This window comes from Lontra canadensis, unplaced genomic scaffold (genome assembly GCF_010015895.1).
Source record: "Lontra canadensis isolate GAN:19392208 unplaced genomic scaffold, GSC_riverotter_1.0 scaffold50, whole genome shotgun sequence".
NCBI lineage: Eukaryota > Metazoa > Chordata > Mammalia > Carnivora > Mustelidae > Lontra > Lontra canadensis.
Window position 1 is genome coordinate 298,378 of NW_022631044.1, and position 20,245 is coordinate 318,622.

At 37.4% G+C, this 20,245-nt stretch overlaps 1 protein-coding gene across 7 annotated transcripts in view; it reads right to left on the reverse strand.

Moving 5' to 3' along the window:
• Window positions 1–20,245, reverse strand: part of ALMS1 (ALMS1 centrosome and basal body associated protein) — a 206,604-nt gene that overhangs the window by 172,996 nt on the left and 13,363 nt on the right. For 5 of the 7 annotated variants that reach the window (XM_032873632.1, XM_032873631.1, XM_032873629.1 and 2 more), the window contains exons 2-3: window positions 13,677–13,802; window positions 2,715–2,910 (exon numbers count right to left, since the gene is read on the reverse strand). In XM_032873632.1, the coding sequence (XP_032729523.1) occupies window positions 2,715–2,910; window positions 13,677–13,802 (322 nt within the window). Of the gene's footprint in view, window positions 1–2,378; window positions 2,671–2,714; window positions 2,911–13,676; window positions 13,803–20,245 lie in introns of those variants that run through there. The other 2 variants (XM_032873630.1, XM_032873633.1) reach the window with 2 other exon arrangements.

Below are 20,245 nucleotides of genomic sequence, written 5' to 3' on the forward strand. Positions count from 1 at the left end.
CTGCCGCTGGTGAGACCGATACACCCCCCAATGACTATATACGTACATAACAAAACAGCAATGATGAAATTTCCTCTAGAGATATATCAGATCCAGGGATCTGCTCTAATAACTAAAAATGTTCTATTTATCTAAAGTAAATGAGAAGCTGTAGTTCTAAAACCTTAACTAGAAAACATTTTAGAAGCCACATTGCATAATCTCCGACCGAATGTTGAAATTCTGAGAATTTTGCTTGACATTTTGCAATGATATAAACCTCACATTTTCTGTTGTTATATGGTCTTTGTACTATTAAATGGCTCTGTTAGGAAAGTTCTTTCTTATATCAAATTGAAAACAGCCTCCCTATAAGCTATGTATTCTCATTTTAACCCCTAGACTAAGAATAAGCAACCATTTTTTAAAAGGCCAACTAATAAATATTTTACACTTTGTGGATCACATAGCTACACATAGAAGTAGCTTTCTATATCTATATATCCCTAGCATCAAACACACTATAAGCACTTAGATATCTGTTAAGCAAATGAGTGAATAAATGAAAGGTAAACTCCTTCCTCCTTAGCTTGACAGCCCCTCAAACACCTGATCATAACAAAGTCTTCTCTTTCATCTACTGTCATACTCATTTCCTCTCAAAAAGGAACTGCTGTGCTGTCGATATCTTTCTTTAAAAAAAAATTTTTTAATTCATTTATTTATTTTAAAGAGCAAAAAAGAGAGTATGTGAGGTGGGGAGGGGCAGAGGGAGAGGCAGAGAATCACAAACAGTCTCCAAGCTAAGCATGAAGCCGGATCCCAGGACCAGAGCCAAAACCAACAGTCAGAAGCTCAACTGCCTGAGCCACCAAGAAGCCCCACTGTCAACATCTTTCTTAAAATGTGAAACTAAAACGGACTCTGATGGTCTACATCATAAAATACACTGGTGCCCATATTCTGATCTGGATAACCTTGGCTTATGTTTGAAAAAAACTTGTGGGACACCTGGGTGGTTCAGTCAGTTAAGCAGCTGTCTTCAGCTCAGGTTGTGATCCCAGGGTCCTGGGATTGAGCCCCACATCGGGCTCCCTGCTCAGCAGAGGGGGAACCTGCTTCCCCCTCTCCCTCTGCCTGCCGCTCTGCCTACTTGTGTGCTCTATCAAATAAATAAATAAAATCTTAAAAAAAAAAAGAAAGAAAGAAACTTATTGAATTAACTCCTATTGGCGCTCCTCTACAAAACGCTGACAAGATAACATCATGGTTAAATCTCATTCCACTGTCAAGGCTAGTTCTACACTTGATCTTAGCCAAAAGGCTGAGAAGCGTTTTTTGGGGGGAAAAGAAAACCTGAATAAAACAAAAAGAAGAGCAAAATAATATTGCCTTAATTATCATTTAGGCAAAAAAAACTGAAATCACCATACTGGTTAAGCATTCTTCTATACCCACACAATTCAAAGTAGTAATAACACAATTCTATCTCCTACCCTGATAATCTGAAAGGTACTTCACGTTTACCTTTTGTAAAGAGCTAATAAATCAGTGCCATATTAAGAAGAGGAAACCAGTAAGATCTACCTCAGACTAGTCATTTAACCTCTTTATCTCACTTTTAGGGTCTGAAAACTGAGAATAACATACGACTTAACTAATTCTAAGAATCTAATGAAGCAATGGATAAAGAGGAAGTGGTATATATATACAATGGAATACTATGCAGCCATCAAAAGAAATTAAATCTTGCCATTAGCAACAATGTGGGTAGAACTAGAGGGTATTATGTAGAGCGGAATAAGTCAATCAGAGAAAGAATTATCATTCCTGATAATTCCTGATAAATTTCTGATATGAGGAATTTGAGAGGCAGAGGGGAGGGTTTGGGAAGTAGGGAAGGAAAAAATGAAACAAGACGGGATCATGAGGGAAACAAACCATAGACTCTTAATCTCACAAAACAAACTGAGGGTTGCTGGAGGGAAGGAGGTATGGAGAGGGTGGCTGGGTTATGGACGTTGGGGAGGGTATGTGCTATGAAGTGTGTAAGCCTTACAATTCACAGACCTGTACCCCTGGGGCAAATAATACATTATGTGTTAATAAAAATAATTTTTAAAAATCTAAAAAAAAAAAGAATCTAATGAAGCAAGCTTGTAAGTATTTGTAGTTTTTTAAGGATCATGGAGGTTCCATTGCAAGAGATAAGAGATTGTCAAAGGATAATATATAGTTTACCCCAAGGAAAAATCCACAAACTCAAGGCCAAGGAGGTATACCCACTAGAGAGGAAGTTATCACCTTTCTACCTTCTGTGAGCAACAGGACATAATGAAGGGCAGATACACATAACTAGACCAGATGGTCAGTGTAGAAAACCAAAATTAAGCTAATACCTTTGAGGATGGCTCTATAGAGCTCCTCAATTCATGAAAGGATTTAGGGGTGCCTAGGTGGCTCAGTCAGTTAAGCATCTGACTCGGTTTCAGCTCTGCTCATGATCTTGCAGTGGAGAGATCAAGCCTCGAGTTAGGCTCTGTAATCACTGCAGAGTCTGCTTCAGATTCTCTCTCCCTCTCCTTCTACTTCTCCCCACCCCCTGCACGCTTGCACGCTCTCTAAAATAAATAACCTAAAAGAAAGAAAAAGAGATTTAGATGCAAGACCCAATGTCCCCCAAAAGTATGTTATAAATATGTTATTACTACTAGTTAAAAATAAAGAGGCATTACCTAGCAGCGGCGAACATAAGAGACCTCTCTTGGGTTCCTTTCCTTGATTTTCTGGTTGGGTCAATATACCTTCCTCCACAGAGGCGAGGTCTGTCACTTCGGTCCCTTCCTCTCTCATATTAAACCTGGTCTGGGTCATATCCAAGGTGTGGGAAGAGTCCATCTCTTGAGGAAGATACTGCCAACATTCTGTTCTCTAAAACAATAATTTTGAAGGAAAATATGCTAAGTCATTAACCGAGTTACCATATACATTAATATTTAGATACAAATATCCATAAACTCATGTAGCATTTGGCGTCTGTGTGATAACATTCTCATCATCGTGTTTTTGGAGAAAGTAAAACTGTTCTTTCTGTATGTTTTTCACAGTATTAACTACATTTTAGAGCTCTTCCCATCACTACCCATCTTTTAATGTGTTATATCACTAGCATTTCTGTTATTCTTTAACAGTTCTCTTCACTATATTTGGTTCTACATGAAATCTTACAATTTGATTACAAATCTGAATTAGAAAATTAAATTTAAAAGATATATAAGCCGAACATATAAAACAGAAGGCCAAATGTCCAATTTTTAGCTCTAAAAACCAAAATTACTGTCAAATTTATAAAAGTTTCTAACTACTTCTATATTCTTGTACTTATCTCTTGATAGACCTGAAACAACCAATTCATGGATTGGCACCAATCCACAGACCACACTAAGTACCAATGTTGAATTAAAGACTATCTGAAATTACTGAGGTTCTATATGTTGGCTAATTGAATTTAAATTTTAAAAAAGACAAATGGTTAACAATTTTATCGGCATTTTTCTTTTAAATTTGGTATTGGTTAATAAAGATATTCTTCCTACCATGCTATGAAAGTACACTTTTATTTTCATATTTAATTAATTTGATTAGGAATGAACTCTATATTTGATCAAACTATAATACAGTATCTTTTTTTCCCAATTAAGTCTGATAATGTACTAAATTTCTTTCTAGTACAACATTTCTTACTTGGCAATGGTAGATCAGATTTTAATCATATTTGCTAGCACTCTAACATTTTCACTCATACATATTCTTAAGATTGATCAGGATTTTCAAATGCCTTGCTTTGTTTTCTAACCTTATTCCATAAACTTGTCCTATATATTTTTTAAGATTTTATTTATTTATTTGAGACAGAGAGAGAGAGAGAGAGAGAGAATGAGCATGAGCAGGGGGAGGGGTAGAGGGAAAAGGAGAAGCAGACTCCACACTGAGCGTAATGCCCAACGTGGGGCTTGATCTCAAGACCAAGACCATGACTTGAGCCGAAGGCAATTAACCAACTGAGCCACCCAGGCACCCCAACCTATTGATATTCATTGTTTGTAAACAAGTCTATTACTGAACTTTTCTACCTTTTTTTAAAAATTTTTAAAAGATTTAATTTATTTATTTGACAGAGATCACAAGTAGGCAGAGAGGCAGGTAGGGGAGGGGAGCAGGCTCCCAGCTGAGCAGAGAGCCCGATGCGGGGCTCGATCCCAGGATCCTGGGATCATGACCTGAGCTGAAGGCAGAGCCTTTAACCCACTGAGCCACCCAGGTGCCCCTGAAACTTTTCTTTCTTAACCAATTCAAATGTTTTCTTTCTTTTTTTCTTTTTTCTATTTCTTTTTTCTTTTTTCTATTTTTTTATTTTTTCAAATGTTTTCTTAAGAGAGTATAAATTTTTTATTCTCAAATAACCCAAAATCTATAAAAAGATGTATTATAATACAGAATGATTTTCTCAAACAACACTTTCATTTTTGAAGTTATTAGTTAAAATTACCATTACCTAAAATTCACTAATTACATGTTCTTTTAGTAAGTTAAGAAAAAAAAAAAAAGATACACAACTATCCACTATTTACTATCAGTTATATGAATATATGCAGGGAAAAAAAACAATTGGAGAGTAATATTCTAAAATATTAACACTACTCATCTACAGCTTCTGGGATTATAGAACAGTAGACCTTTGACATTCCAGAATATCTCAATCCCTGCTATGCTGGATAAATTAGTCCAACCCAGAACATCAAAATCGTGTTTTCAATACTTGGAAACAAAAGGTGATTAATTTTAAATTTTTTCTTTTGAGAGTACTCCATTCTATAGAGCACAGTGAGCCAAAGAAGTGTTTAAAAGCAGGGGAATGCCAGTCATTGTGTGACTCTACCAAAAAATCTCTAGTCCCCAACTCCTCTCAGTCTCCTCGAGCATGGTTTGAGCCTGGTCCCACAGTTTATTCCTCACTCCAAAGAGACAGGTATCTGTTGGCTCTCCTGCCCATCCTCTGGCCTAGTCAGAGCACTCTACTCTAGCTCAACTTCAGTAATTCTTTAACCACATTAAGACAATTATCCTATTTATTACATTTATACTTTTCATAATTCCTTTCTTTTCCTGTATTTCCCTCTTTACCACTCTGAGAGTTCAGAGTCGTCCTTATAACCACTGCCTTGCAAACATCTTTAACTTTCCTGCACTTTTCTCCCATTATCCTATTTGCCTGGTAAAAGCTCAGTTCTCTAGTCGAACCTTCTCCTTATCCGAACAAGGCAGCAGCGCACTGCTGAGTAAAGCACAAACCCAAACAGTTTTTCTCTTAAATTGATGATATTAGGGATGCCTGGGTGGCTCAGTCGTTAAGCTTCTACCTTGGACTGGGGTCATGAACCCAGGGTCCTGGGCTCAAGCCCTGCAGCGCTCCCTCCTCATCAGGGAGCCTGCTTTTCCCACTCACACTCCCCCTGCTTGTGTTCCCTCTCTCCCTGTCATTCTCTCTGTGTCAAATGAATACATAAAATCTTTAAAAAAGAAAGAAAAAAAAAAGATTGGGAGGATCTTTAAAAAAAATTAATGACCTTAAACCTCAAGGGCACTCAGAATTGCCTAGAAATCCTACTATATTTTCCTGCTGAAATGACTACACTTTTCTCTCCTCAGAAATACTGAACTCTCCTTCATTTTTTTTTCAGCATTCCAAGATTCACTGTTTATGTACCACACCCAGTGCTCCACGCAATCCATGCCCTCCTTAATACCCACCACCAGGCTCACCTAACCCCCACCCCTCCAAAACCCTCAGTTTGTTTCTCAAAGTCCACAGTCTCTCATGCTTTGTTTCCCCCTCCAATTTACCCCAATTCACTTTTCCTTTCCTTCTCCTAATGTCCTCCGTGTTATTCCTTATGTTCCACAAGTAAGTGAAACCATATGATAATCGACTCTCTCTGCTTGACTTATTTCACTCAGCATCATCTCCTCCAGTCCCATCCATGTTGATACAAAAGTTGGGTATTCATCCTTTCTGATGGAGGCATAATACTCCATTGTATATATGGACCACATCTTCTTTATCCATACATCTGTTGAAGGGCATCTCAGCTCTTTCCGTAGTTTGGCACTTGTGGCCATTGCTGCTATGAACATTGGGGTACAGATGGCCCTTCTTTTCACCACATCTGTATCTTTGGGTAAATGCCCAGTAGTGCAACTGCAGAGTCATACGGTAGCTCTATTTTTAATTTCTTTTTTTTTTAAAAGATTTTATTTATTTATTTATTTTACAGACAGAAATCACAAGTAGGCAGAGAGGCAGGCACAGAGAGGGGGGGAGGCAGGCTCCCTGCTGAGCAGAGAGCCTGATGCGGGGCTCAATCCCAGGATCCTGGGATCATGACCTGAGCCGAAGGCAGAGGCTTTAACCCACTGAGCCACCCAGGCGCCCCATCTATTTTGAATTTCTTAAGGAATCTCCACACTGTTCTCCAAAGTGGCTGCACCAACTTGCATTCCCACCATCAGTGTAAAAGGGTTCCCCCTTCTCCACATCCTCTTCAACACTTGTTGTTTCCTGTCCTGTTAATTCTGGCCATGCTAACTGGTGTTAGGTGGTATCTCAATGTGGTTTTGATTTGAATTCCCTGATGGCTAGTAATGATGAACATTTTTTCATGTATCTGTTAGCCATTTGTATCTCTTCTTTGGAGAAGTGTCTGTTCATGTCTTCTGCCCATTTTCTGACATGATTATCTATTTTTTGGGTGTTGAGTTTGAGGAGTTCTTTATAGATCTTGGATATCGGCTGATGACCTCATCTCGTACTTCAATTAAGTGAAGAGCAGGAAATGGAACTTCCTTATCTTCCTATCACCAGATCTAAATCCCATTTTCATCTTGTGATTTTAAAAAAGTCTCTGTACCTACCAAAGGCGTCCTCATCTTATTCTATTCTTTTCAACAACTGCCTTCCTATACTATGCTCCTGCTTTCATCCATTTGCCCTCTCTACTAAATCATTCTTCTCCCCAAGCAAACATATATAATTTCCCATCATAAAATAAAATTATGAAACATCCCTGTTCAACATTCCTTTTCTTTTTTTGCATATCTTTTTTTTTTTTATCTTTTTTCTTTTGTTTTAGCTTTTAGTTTTTACGTAAATCTCAATGAACATTAGTTTCAGGTATACAGTTTAGTGATTTAACACTTACATACAACACCTGGTGCTGGTCACAAGTTTCTGTACATTATGTTGCTGTTTCTATCATACAGTGGTTACTTGTTATACCTTTTTAATCAATAAAAAAGGCCCTTGAATCTCTAATGTTTTTGACATAAACACATTTTGAGGGAGAAATAAAGATTAGAGATATAAATTTGGGATTTTTAAGTATACAGATCTATTTAACCCCCCAGATCCAGATGAGAACTAAAACATCCCAAAACTTGAAGCAAAAGTCAAAAACTCAAATGTGAACAGGGCCAGGGAAGTAAGAGAAATGAGTAAATCTGCCTGAAATTAGAATGTTGGGACCTGTGGCCAAATATGCACTGCATACACACTTTAAAGTGTTCTATTTCGGGACACCTGAGTGGCTCAGTTGGTTAAGCCGCTGCCTTCCTTCGACTCAGGTCATGATCGCAGAGTCCTGGGATCAATTCCCGCATCAGGCTCCTTGCTCGGCATGGAGTCTGCCTCTCTCTCTGACTCTGCCTGCCACTCTGCCTGCTTGTGCACTCGCTCTCTCTTTCTCTCTCTGACAAATAAATAAATAAATATTTTAAAGTGTCCTATTTCAAAATTTTAAAAACAGTGTGCCAAAAAAAATTTTTTTTTTCTGAAAACCACATTTAACCATTATTCAGGCCCACAGCTTGCAATATTTGATTTCGAAGTTTAACAGGGGGAAGATAAAGCAGCAAAGGAAACTGAGAACAGCAGAAGAGTAAAAAGAAAACTAGTAGGAGCTAAGAAAGGAAATCATTTTAAGAAATTATGCAACAGTTAACGGTGTCAAATGCTATTTACTGTAGCTAAAATGAGCACAGAAAAGTGCTCACTGTATTCAGCTATACAAATGTTAGCGAAACTTGCTTACACAGAGTTGAGGTCAGAACACAAAGCAGATTAAGTAAAATAATAAGTAGATCTTAACCAGTGATATAAGGTATATATATTAAAAAGGAAAAAAAACTACAGTTGATATAACTGTCTACTTAGAAAGTCCTAGAGGACCTGGGTTGCTCTGTTGATGAAGCGTCTGACTCCAGATTTCAACTCAGGTCATGATCTCAGGGTCATGTGAGCCAGCTCCACAGGCTCTGTGCTGGGTGTGGAGCCTGCCTGGGATTCTTTCTCTTTCTCTCTCTCTCTCTCTCCCATTGCCCCTCTCCACTCTCTTTCCCTTTCTCAAAAAAAAAAAAAAGGGGGGGGGGGGGGCAGGATTCTAAAAAAAATCTACAGAAGTCTACCACTAAAACCGGTAAATGTGATTAGCAAGGTCACAGGATACAAGTTCATTATACAGTCATTTATATTTCCATATACTCGTAATCAATAGGAAACTGAAATTTTTAAAAACATCAGTAAGATTAATTACACCTTAATAAAAGCAATGTTTAAAAAAAAAGTCAGTCTAACACAAACACGTTAAGTTTGGTACACTGAAGACAACAAAACACTGACGAAAAAATTAAACACCTAAATGAAACTGAAAGAACTGTTGTGTTTGTGGATTAGAGAACTCAACTATTATTAAGATGTCAATTCTCTCCAAACTGACGTATAACTCAAGGCAACCTTCTTTTTTTTTTTTAAGATTTTATTTATTTATTTGACAGAGAGAGATCAAAAGTAGGCAGAGAGGCAGGCAGAAAGGGGGAAGCAGGCTCCCTGCTGAGCAGAGAGTCCATTGCGGGGCTCAATCCAAGGACCCTGAGATCATGACCTGAGCCGGAGGCAGAGGCTTAACCCACTGAGCCACCCAGGCGCCCTTCAAGGCAATCTTAATCAAAATCCCATCAGGCTTTTTTAATAGAGAAGCTGATCCTATATTTATACAGAAATTACAAGAATCTAACATAAACAAAACCATTTTTCAAAAGAGGAACAAAGTGGGAGAACTCACACTACCTGATTTCAGGACAGTATAATAATTAAGAGTGTGGGATTGGCATGACAGACATATAAATCAATGGAACAGAGTCCAGAAATAGACCAACACATTTACAGTCAATCTGTTTTTGATAAAGATTCCAAAGAAGCATTAGACAAAAATTATAGTATTTTCAGTAAATGGTATCATAATGACAATTAAATAATCATATGTAAAAAAATAAAGCTGGACCCTTACTTCACATCATATACAAAAACCAACTAAAATGGATCATATATAATAAATGTAAAATCTACAACTATAAAACTTCAGAAACAGGGGTTCACAACTGGGTAAAATTTTGACACTCCCTCTTCCCTCAACCACAGGACATTCAGCAATATTTGGAGACATGCTTCACAGTTACAACACGGGGGAATACTCCTGATATCTAGTGGGGAAAGGTCAAGAATGATGCTAAACACTATAACACACAGGACAGCTCCACCCAATAAGGAACTATCTAGCCCAAAATGTCAAAAAGGCCAAGGTTAAGAAACCTTGTTCTAGAAAAATATATAGAGCAAAATCTTTGTGACACAGGATTAGGAAAAAATTTCTCAGAACACAACAATACAAACCACTCAAAGAAACCCCAAATCTATACAACAACTTCATTTTTTATGTGGGTTTTTAAAAAAGATTTTATTTATTTATTTATTTATTTGGCAGAGAGAGAGAGAGAGAGAGAGAGAGAGACAGGCAGAGAGAGCACAGCAGGGGGAGTGGTGGAGGAAGAAGCAGATACCCCACTAAACAGGGAGCCCAATTCAGGGTTCAATCTCAGCACCCTGGGATCATGACCTGAGCTTAAGGCAGACAGAGGCTTAACCAACTGAGACGCCCAGGCATCCTGATACATAGAATTCAAAGAAAAACTTACAAAATACACATTTGATATAGGACTTGCATCCAGAATTTATAAAGAACTTCCAAACTCAACAAATGGAATAAATAAACCATTAAAAATGGGGGAAAGATTTTAAAAGACCCTACATCAAAGAAGAAACATAGGTGGCAAATAAGCACACAAAAAGATGTACATTAGCAAAATGCATACTAAAACCACAATGAGACACCATAATACAACTATGTATAAAATGATTAAAAATTTTAAAACAAAACTACTGGCAATACCAAGAGCTGGCAAGGATACAAATCAACTAGAACTCTCATATATTATGGGAGAAGGCAAATTGGTACAGCCACTTTGGAAAACAGTTTAGTACGTTCTCATAACATTAAACACACAATTACTTTATCAGACAGCAATCTCATTTCTAAGTATTTACCAAGAGAATGAAACCATTTGTCTGCCAAAAACCTTCACCTGTATGGAATATTACTCAACAATAAAAAATTAAAAAGAACAAACTATTAATTCATACAATATGGATAAATCTCAAAAGCATGTGCTAAGTGAAAGAAGCCAGACTCAAAAACTCAAAAACTCAAAAAACCACTTCAATTCTGAAAGGGCTAAACTATAGGGACAGAAATCAGATCAGTGGTTGCCAAGGACTAAGGATGGGGACATGACTGACTATATATTGAGGCACAAGGGAACCTTTCCAGGGTCATGACAATCTTGTGTATGTCAAATGTGGTAGTGGTTATATGACTGTAAATATGTGCCAAAGCTCATCAAACTGTATACCTAGAAGAGGATTGCTGTATTTAAATTATACATCAATAAGGTTAACATAGCAGGAAACAGAGAGAGAAAATTCCTGAAAATTTCATTTAACAAGGAGCAGAATATTAAACCAACAGCAGCTGGAGGGGAAGAGAGGATGAGACATTTGTACTCAGTTGCTAGAGGTGACATGGTCTAGACTGTGATCAACAGATAATAACGTAGTAAGCGCAGAAGTTTAGGAGGAGAAGTAGAGGAAAAGATCTGTGAAGGTTAGATCAAAGATCCAGGAGCTTTAGGCACTACATGGGTAATGTAAGCTGAAGTGAAAGAAACTGAGAACAGGGCAGCAAAAGCTATAGTTTCCAATGAATAAAGAGAGGTAACTTAGATAACAGCAACAAAGATGAACAAACAGAGTAACAAGGAGAAAAGAAGAAAGGGAATAAAAAAATAGCATAATGCTCCTGCTAAGCTGAGGAACCCAGGCATAAAGGCAGAAATAAAGAGCTACAGGATCTATCCATGGCATATAGTATCATAAGATAGGGACAAAAGGGGAAGACATCTATTTTTGGACCACGCTCTACCATAAATATGTCCTCAGAGAATATGAAACTATTTGGGGATATATCCCTATACTCATTTCCTAGGACTGCCATAACAAAGTTACACAAATTGGGGGGTTCAAAACAACAGAAATTTATTTTCTCACAGGCTAGAGGTATGGAGGCTAGAAGTCTGGAATCAAGGTGCTGGCAGGGCCATGTTCCACCCAAAGCCTCCAGGGAGGCTCCTTCCTTACCTCTTCCCTCAGATAGCCCCAGACATTCTTTGGCCTGGGACACTGTATCTCCATTTTCTGCCTCTGCCTTCACAAGGCTGACTTCTTCCTGTGTGTGTCTCTTACACATGCTGTTCTCCTCTCTTATAAGGATATCAGTTATATTGGATTAAGGGCCTACCATACTTCAGTATGCTCTAAGTTATATTTGCAATCACCCTATTTTCAAACAAGGACACCTTCTAAAATACTGGGGATTAGGACTTCAACAAATTCTGGGGCACACAATTCAATCTACGGCAATTCCCCTTTCATTCAATGGTCCCAGAATCCTACGCACTTTCCGGTCAAGATTTCTTTTAACCCCTTTTTTTCCCCTGATGATGGCAAATCTCCTTCCTCCATATCTCGTATAGAATGGATAATCACTGCAATTTAGGGGAAACGGAAGGTACCAGAAGAAATCTGATAATCAAGTTATTAGATAATCAACCTTAAATATTTAACTATTACGAATAAGGTTGCATTTTTTTTCCTCCAACAAACATATGTAAGCTTCTTTCCTATCTGCTCCCTAGTTTTCCATCTCTTCTAAATTCATGACTAAACTCTAGATTAGTACTCAAAGTATGGCCAAAAGATCGCTGGCCATCACAGACACTCTTTCAGGAAATCTCTGTGCAGCTCCATCTACGCAAGGCCAGATTTTTTTTCGCATACTTCAGTGTATCCCAGCAGACTAAATGCACAAACAGATATGAGACTCCAACTGTGACAGCTAACTTTTTAAGATTTTATTTACTCATTTGACAGACAGAGATCACAAGTAGGCAGAAAGGCAGGCAGGGAGACGGGGGTAAGCAGGCTCCCTACTGAGCAGAGAGCCCGATGAGGGACTCGATCCCAGAACCCTGGGATCATGACCCAAGCTGAAGGCAGAGGCTTTAACCCACTGAGCCACCCAGGCGCCCCCGTGATGGTTAATTTCATGTGTCAACTTGGTTAAGCCACCAGACAACCAGATATTTGGTTAAACATTATTCTGTATGTCTGTATGTCTAACATTTGTCCACAGACTGAGTAAAGCAGATTACTCTTTCTACTGTGGGGAAGCTTCATCCAATCCATTAAAGGCCTGAATGGAACAAAAGGCTGAGCAAAACAGAATTCACGGTCTCTGCCTGATGGTCTTAAGGCTAGTCTTCTCCTGCCTTTAGATTTAGGTTCAGAATAGAACTTACACCATCGGTTCTCCTGGTTCTCAGGCCTTTGGATTCAGATTAAGACTATACTATCAGCTCTCCTCGGTCTCCAGGTTGCAGATCTTAGAATTCTCAGCCATCACAAGAGCAAATTCCTTATTTTATGTGTGCGTGTATATACATGTATGTATGTATAAGTCTCCTATCAGTTTTGTTTTTCTAGAGAATCCTGTCTAATAAACCATCTTTCATTATGCCTGTCATTAAAGAGATACACAAAAATGTAAAACAATGCCACTCTTTCAACTAATTTTTTTGTCTTGGAAAATAGTTATTTTTCAGGGCAGCTGGGTGCCTCAGTGGGTTAAGCCTCTGCCTTCGGCTCACGTCATGACCTCATAGTCCTGGGATTGAGCCCCGCATCAGGCTCTCTATTCAGCGGGGAGCCTGTTTCCCCCTCTCTCTCTGTCTGCCTCTGTGCCTACTCGTGATCTCTCTCTCTGTCAAATAAATAAATAATCTTAAAAAATAAAAAGTTATTTCTCATTTTTAAAATATATCATTTATGCTAATATATAATGGGTTTATTATTTTTTAAATATTTTTTAATGTTTTAATTTCTAGTAAGCTAAATATCAATATAGATAATCCTTATGAACAAAAGACGCTTAAAATACTTATGAAGAATGTAAAGGAGTCCTGAGATAAAAAAAGAAACTGAATTAGCTAGTCTACATAATTAAAATTGTTAAACATCTATTAGAAAAATGAATATTAAAGTAATTCACCTCTTACTATTCTTAACAGCTAAATCAGAATTTCTCATGCTGCTTATGAAGAGAAAAATAGTTTGCTAGTTACACAAGACACACCTGATCAGCCTTAGACCTCCACCGAGCTGTTTTTTCCACAGAGACCACAGTAGTATTAGAAATCTGTGTCCTACTATTGCCTTGATATAGTGGCTGTTGCCATACATGACAGGTCAATGGAACAACCTGAAAATCAAAAGCAGATTTAAATAGAGTAGTGACACAATCATTGTTATTAGATAATAAAATCTAAACTTTAGCTTGTACTTCTCAGTTTCTAGAGCATTTTCAAATATGTGTGTGTGTGTGTGTGTGTGTGTGTGTGTGTATATATTATACATATATATATAAAACATTTCAACTCCACAACCACTGTCCAAATTATTACCTTAACTTAAAAATAAAGAACAGGAGCACCTGGGTGACTCAGTTGGTTACTGACTCTTCATTTCACCTCAGGTCATGACCTCGGGGTCCTAATATCCAGTCCAGTGTCAGGCTCTTTGCTCAGCATAAAGTCTGCTTGCAATTCTCTCTCCTTCTCTCTCTTTGCCCCTCCCTGCTGCCCTCACGCATGCATGCTCGGGCACGCGCTCTCTCTCTCCAGAATAAATAAACAAATCCTTAAAAAAATAAAAATAAAAAAATAGTCTTAAGATTATCCAGTTAGAACTCAACATACTTTCCAATAAACCATGGCAGTTCTTTAACCTACTTTACCCCTAGAAGTAAAAGAAGCAAGCAGAAACAAGCAAGTTACTAACTTTAAAATCTTACTATTTGAGATACCTAAGAAATGAACCCTAACAATAGGGACTAAAATCAACTCATGGTGGGGACTGTGGAAACAAACAGGCTATTTTGTGAGATCAGGGGTTAGAGCAGGGGTCCCTCAACTGTGAAAGGAAGCAGTAAAAGCTGTGACTACAGCTCAAGGCTGAAGCAATGCAAATGGAAAAGATCAAGGCAATCAAACAAAAACGAGCTAGGTCAAGTCACCCACTGGTTCAGAGACTGAGTCCTGAGATTTTCTCCAATATCCCTGGAAAATAAAAACCCGAAGCTTCAATATAAGACCTCTTCTTAAAAAAACAGCCACAAGGGGCAAAGTAAAGACAACCACAAAAACACCAGGTAGTGAAGGGTACACCAAAAGAGAAAACAACAACAACAAAAAAACACTCCTGCTAATAAAAATGCAATTACAAACTATACTTTCAAAAAAACTTTAAAATGAGTATCTCAGATCCTCAAAGATATAAACACACAATGTCCATGAAAAGAGAAGAAGTTATAAAAGTAAAACAGGCAGTTATAAGCCAAGAAAAGATGAATGCTAACAAATTATTAATAACCACAAATGTGAAAGAGCCTCTGAAGGAAATCCAAGGTCATCAGATTTTTTCCAGATTTAAAACACTGTTACTACACTCAAAAAACACTTTTATAGAGAGAACTTATAACAATGTATTTTTGGTTACAGAAAGGCCAGCTTATTTATAATCTATTCAATAACTAAAGAGATTTCTCAGATATCAATTCTTCCAAGGGTTTTTTCTCTAAAGGTAGAGTACCATGGCTCACACTCATCTTGCTTCAATGGCAATGTTTAAGGGACAAAGAGTAAATAAAACTGTTTTGCAAATGCATTCTGGACATCTGAAATACCTAAATATGTAACAATACAGCCAAAGTTCTAGCACAGTCTTCTTTGAGACCTCCAGGAAAGAATCCCAACATAAATGTTTAAAATGGCTCGTCACTGCAGCTAAATAATGCTGGTTGTGGACCATGGGGTCTTGCCTTTGAAAAGAGTTGCTTCACAACAGCTTATAAAAAGAGAGTTCAATTCTTCAGGATATTAGTAATAATACAATATTAAGAAACTAGCACTTTGAGAACCCAATATATGAGAAAACAAACATTCCCCCCTTAGTTTTATCAGTTTAAAGAAAACCTAAAATTTAAATGCTAAAAGTTCTTATTAGAAAATCCATTCCTGGGGCACCTGGGTGGCTGTGTGGATTAAGGCCTCTGCCTTCCACTCAGGTCATGATCCCAGGGCCCTGGGATAGAGCATCGCCAAGCTCTGCTCAGCAGGGAGCCTGCTTCCCCATCTCTCTGCCTGCCTCTCTGCCTACTTGTGATCTCTGTCTAATAAATAAAAAATATTAAAAAAAAAAAAGAAAATCCATTCCCCAGAACTTCCTTTTTTATCACCTGTTTACACATCATCAAGAAAACTAATTAATACATTCCCATATGATTGATCAACTTTCCCACTATTACCTCTGACTATAACCCAAATACTTGAAGGATTCTTAAGATGAATGCTTAAAAGCTAAGCAGTGGTGTCATCAACTGTCATCAACTCTTCATCTGAGATTAAATGTTTTTTGGCATAAATTAACAGCTTGAAAGAGCCCTTCCCTGAATAGGTTTTTAATATTAAAGGTAGCAGTCTTCCAAATATATGCTGCTTATGAGATCTAAGGACACATATAGGCTGAAAGTAAAAGGATGGAAAAGGATATTCCATGCAAATAGTAACCAAAAGAGCAAAGGAGTAGCTATACCAAATTCAAATGAAACAGATTTTAAATAAAAAACTGTTATGAGACAAAGGACACTATAAAACCATAAAAGGGTCAAATCACCAAGAAGATACAACAATTACAAATATTTGTGGACCCACCCTTATAGTTCCCAAATCAATAAGGCAAATTTTTAAAGACTTGAAGGAGAAATATACAGCAACACAGTATATTAAAAGACTTCAATACCTCACTTTCAATAATGGATAAAACCACCATATGGAAGAACAGTAAGTAAATAAAGTGAACAACACTACAGACCAACTGGACCTAACACATATACAGAAAGCTCCACCTAAAAACAGCAGAATATACATTTTTTTTAAAAGATTTTATTTATTTGACACAGCAAGAAACAGCGAGAGAGGGAACACAAGGAATGGGAGAGGGAGAAGCAGGCTTCCTGCTGAGCAGGGAGCCTGATGTGGGGCTCGATCCCAGGACTCTGGGATCATGACCAGAGTGGAAGGCAGACACTTAACGACTGAGCCACCCAGGCCCGCCCCCAGAATATACATTTTTTTCAAGTACATATGGAACATTTTTTAGGATAGAACATGTTAGGCCACAAAAGTCTTAAGAAACTCAAGAAGCCTGAAATACAACATCTTTTCCAATCACAGTGGAATGAAACTAGAAATCAATGGCACAGAAAAAAACTGGAAATTTCCACAAAAAAAAAAATTTCCAAAACATGAAAATTAAACACTATATGCTTAAAAAAAAAAATCAAACAAGAAGTCACAAGGGAAAAACAAAAACAAAAACAACTTTGACACAAATGAATTTGAAGACACAAAATACCAGAACTTATGGGATTCAGCAAAAGCAGTGCCAAAGGGAAATTTACCACTGTAAAGGCATACATTAAAAAAAAAAAAAAAGTCAGAAGATAGTCCAAGATAGCAGAGGAGTAGAAGACCTTAGTTTCATCTTGCCCCAGGAATTCATCTAGATAGCTATCATATCATTATGAACACCTACAAACTCAACCAGAGATCTAAAAAAAGAATAATATTCTACAAATCAAAAAGCATACACTTTCTACGAGACAGAATGACAAGACAGAAAAACTCACCTCAGAAAGAGAACAAGAGGCAGTACTTATTGCCAGGGATCTAATCAGTATAGAGGTAAGTAAGATATCAGAACTGGAGTTCAGAATAACAATTATAAAGATAATAACAGAATCCCTTTCTGGAGAGACAAAAGAACTAAAATCTAATCAAGTCAAAATATAAAAGGTTATTAATGAGAGGCAATAAAAAATGAAGACTCTAAATGCTAGGATAAATGAGGCAAAGAAAGAATTAGAAGACCAAATGACGGAGAAGAAAGAGAGATAAACTACTGGATCACGAAGGTAGAATTCAAGAGATAAATGATACCATAAAGCAAAACAATACTGAAATAATTGGGATCCCAGAGGAGGAAGGGGGGGGCCCTAAGCAGGGGGAGAAAAAAAGGCATTCAATCCAGGAGGCACAGAGAACCCCCTCAAAATCAGTTCAACACCTTGACATGTAATGGTGAAACATGCAAATCTCAGAGACAAAGAGAAAATCCTGAAAGCAGCTTGGGACAATCAGACCATAACCTACAAGGGTAGAAACATTAGACTGGCAGCAGACCTATCCACAGAGACTTGCCAGACCAGAAAGGACTGGCATGATATATTCAGGGTGCTAAATGAGAAAAATATGCAGCCAACAGTACTTTATCCAGCCAGAAGTCTTTCAAAATAGAAGAAGAGATAAAAAGCTTCCAGGACTAGGGGCACTTGGATGACTCAGTGGGTTAAAGTCTCTATCTTCAGCTCAGATCATGATCCCAGGGTCCTGGGATCGAGCCCCACATCAGGCTCTCTACTCAGCAGGGAGCCTGCTTTCCCCTCTCTCTCTCTCTGCCTGCCTCTCTGCCTACTTTTGATCTCTGCCAAATAAATAAAATCTTTAAAAAAAAAAAAAAAAAAACTTCCAGGACTAAAAGAATTTGTGTGGGAATGCAAGCTGGTCCAGCCACTCTGGAAAACAGTACACAGGTTCCTCAAAAAGTTTAAAATAGAGCTCCCCTACAGCCCAGCAAATGCACTACTAGGGATTTACCCCCAAGAAACAAATGCAGTCATCTAAAGGGGCATCTGCACCCCAATGTTTAGAAGCAATGTTCACAATAACCAAACTATGGAAAGAGCCCCGATGTCCATCGACAGATGAATGAATAAAGAAGATGGGATACACACACACACACACACACACACACACAAATGGAATATTACTCAGCCATCAAAAAAATGAAATCTTGCCATTTGCAACGTGGATGGAACTAGAGAATATTACGCTACACAAAATAAATCAGTAACAGAAAGATAATTATCATATGATCTCACTCCTATATGGAATTTAAGAAACAAAACAGAGAATCATAGGGGAAGAGAGGAAAAAATAAAACAAGACGAAACCAGAGTTGGAGACAAACTGTATGAGACTCTTATGGGAAACAAACAGAGTTGTTGGAAGGGGTTAGGGATGGAGGGATGGGGTAACAGGGTGATGGACATCAAGGAGGACACATGATATAATGAGCACTGGGTATTATATAAGACTGATGAATCACAGATCTGTACCTCTGAAACCAATAATCCATTATATGTTAATTTAAAAATAAATAAAAATAAAAGGAAAAAAAAAGAAAAAAAATTTAAGCCCCAGATAAACCAAACAGAAGATCAGAAGATCTGTTGATCACAATCTGGTTTTACAGGAAATACTAAGGGAAGTTCTTCAGGATGAAAGCAAGTGACAACCAGCAAGTAATTCAAATTTATGGAACACAACAAAAAGGTCAATCAAAGCAATTTTGCAGGCAACTGCGAAAGATAGTATAATTGTGTATTTATTCTCCCTTCTTCCTTTCACTGATTTAAAAAGGAACTGCAGGGGCACCTGAGTGGCTCAATCAGTTGGGCATCTGCCTTTGGCTCAGGTCATGATCTCAAGGTCCTGGGATTGAGCCCCCGTGTCACATTCCCTGCTCAGCAGGGAATCTACTTCTCTCTATCCTTCTGATCCTCCTCCCTACTTGTGCTCTCTCAGTCTCAAACTAATAAATAAAATATTTTAAAAAATAAAATAAAAAGCTACTGTATGAAACAAAATGTATCTAACCATATTGTTGGGCTATAACACAGAAATATATTTGATAATGATACCACAAAGGCGATAACAGGAATAGAGTCGCAATGGAGTAAGGAAATAACACCAGATAATAACTCAAAAGAAGGGAAGAAATGAGTATGAAAAAAGGAAAATAAGGTTAGTATATCATCTCTACAAATATGTAATTGTTATTCTTCCTTCTGCCAGAATCTTCAAAAAAAACCTAAGATTTATGAAGTTCTAAATATAACAATATATTGCTGTGTATATAACACATACAGACCTATGCCTCACAGTAATAGCATTAAAAAGGGGATAGAGAATGGACATATCTGGGCATAACGTTTCTAAATGTCATTGGAACTAAGTCCTAATGAATCTGAAGCAGATTCTGATAAGTTAATATGATACTGTAAGCCCTAAAAATAACTCAAGAATAATAATTTTAAAAATCAGAATAAGAGAAAATTATCTACTTAATACAAAAGGTGGCAATATTAGGAGGACTAAAGGATTAAAACAGACATGAGACATATAAAAAAGTTAAATAGAAATAAATCCAAACATGTGCGTGAACTAAATAATCCAATCAGAGGCATATGTTGTGTTAGACTGCATGAAAAAGAAGATTCAACTGTATGCTGTCTATAGGAGATACACTTTAGGCCCAAAAAGACAAACAGGTTGAAAATTAAAGGAGAGATTAAAAAGATTTACTATGCAAACAATCCAAAAAGAGGTAGAGTAGTTATAGTAATTATCAAGATGAAACATACCAAAACATAATAAAATGCCTAAGAATAAATTTAACCAAGGAGGTAAAAGACTTGGTACTCTGAAAACTATAAAACACCAATGGAAGAAACTGAAGACAACA